This window comes from Emiliania huxleyi (genome assembly GCF_000372725.1).
Source record: "Emiliania huxleyi CCMP1516 unplaced genomic scaffold EMIHUscaffold_350, whole genome shotgun sequence".
NCBI classification, from domain to species: Eukaryota; Haptophyta; order Isochrysidales; family Noelaerhabdaceae; genus Emiliania; species Emiliania huxleyi.
This window is the reverse complement of record NW_005199362.1, coordinates 4092-5433: the sequence shown is the minus strand read 5'-3', so window position 1 is coordinate 5433 and position 1342 is coordinate 4092. Positions and strand designations below refer to the sequence as shown.

The following is a 1342-nucleotide window of genomic DNA, read 5'->3' as shown; positions in this document are numbered from 1 at the left end:
CCCCGGGGCAGGGCGGTAGGGAGGCGGCGACTGAGCGTGCGTGCGCCTGTGTCTGCGTCTTGTGCGTGTGTCTGCTCGACCACGCACGCACACCCTCGCCGGCGCGTGTGCGGACCTCCGGCCCCTCCCCAGGCCCCCTCCCGAACCCCCTCCCCCGGGGGTCCCTCCCCAGGGGTCCCTCCCCTGGGCTCGTCTCGGGCTCCGCGCGCACCCTCGCCCACGTGCTTGAGATATGGGGAGATATGGGGAGATATGGGGAGATATGGGGAGATATGGGGAGATATGGGGGAGATCACCCTCGCCCACGTGCTTGAGATATGGGGAGATATGGGGAGATATGGGGGAGATCACCCTCGCCCACGTGCTTGAGATATGGGGAGATATGGGGAGATATGGGGGAGATCACCCTCGCCCACGTGCTTGAAGCGGCACGCGTCGCCGCGCGAGCAGCGACCGTTCATGAACTCGCGGCACTCCTGAAGACGGCACGGGGGGAGGGGGGGAGGGAGGGGGGAGGGGGGGGGGTCGGCGCGCCACGCGCCAAAGGGGCGCGACTCAGCGGCGGTGGCGTTGGGCGTGCAGCTGCCGGTGCCACAGGCCCGCGCAGCCGTAAGAGGGAGGACTAGCCCCCGAGAGGGGTAGGCGCCCGCCGCTCTCTGAGCAAGCCCCGCACCCGCGCCGCGCACAAAGCAAGCCCCGCACCGCACCCGCGCCGCGCACAAAGCAAGCCCCGCACCCGCGCCGCGCACAAAGCAAGCCCCGCACCGCACCCGCGCCGCGAGACGCGCGCCCGCACCCGCGCCGCGCGCCGCCACCGCCGGCCCTCAAGGGTGGTGGTGGTGCCGGTGGTGGTGGTGGTGGTGGTGGGAGGGGGGAGAAGAGGATTGTGTGCCGCCGCCGCCGCCGCCGCCGCCGCCGCCGCCGCGTCCCCCCAAAACCCCGCTGCCGCGCTGGCGCTGCTGCCCCGCTGCCGCCGCCGCTGCCCCGCTGCCGCTTCCCCGCTGCCGCCGCGCCGCTTCCCCGCTGCCGCCGCTTCCCCGCTTCCCCGCTGCCGCCGCTTCCCCGCTGCCGCCGCCGCCGCTGCCGCGCGCGCGCGGCCGCTCTGCTATTCGACGATTGCTACGGCACCTCGATTTGGCCGCTGTCGTCGTGGCGGAACATGCACTCGCGCCGGTTGCACCGCCCCTTCTGCAAAGGTGCCCCGGGGGGGGGAACGGGGGGGGGGGTTGAAGGAAGGTTCCCAAAGGGGGACCCGCAAGGTGGGGGGGGGGGGGCCGCCCCTCCCCAGAAAATCAAAAACAGAACCCCCGGCCCTTAGGAGTGGCCCCCCCCCCCCCCCCCC

The 1342-nt window shown here is 73.5% G+C and overlaps 1 protein-coding gene across 1 annotated transcript in view; it reads right to left on the bottom strand.

Moving 5' to 3' along the window:
• Nucleotides 1-1342, bottom strand: part of EMIHUDRAFT_117574 (hypothetical protein) — a gene marked incomplete at both ends in the record, with an annotated part of 2751 nt that overhangs the window by 192 nt on the left and 1217 nt on the right. The window contains 2 exons of the mRNA XM_005772748.1: nt 417-476; nt 1129-1188. Of these exons, the coding sequence (XP_005772805.1) occupies nt 417-476; nt 1129-1188 (120 nt within the window). The remainder of the gene's footprint in view (nt 1-416; nt 477-1128; nt 1189-1342) is intronic.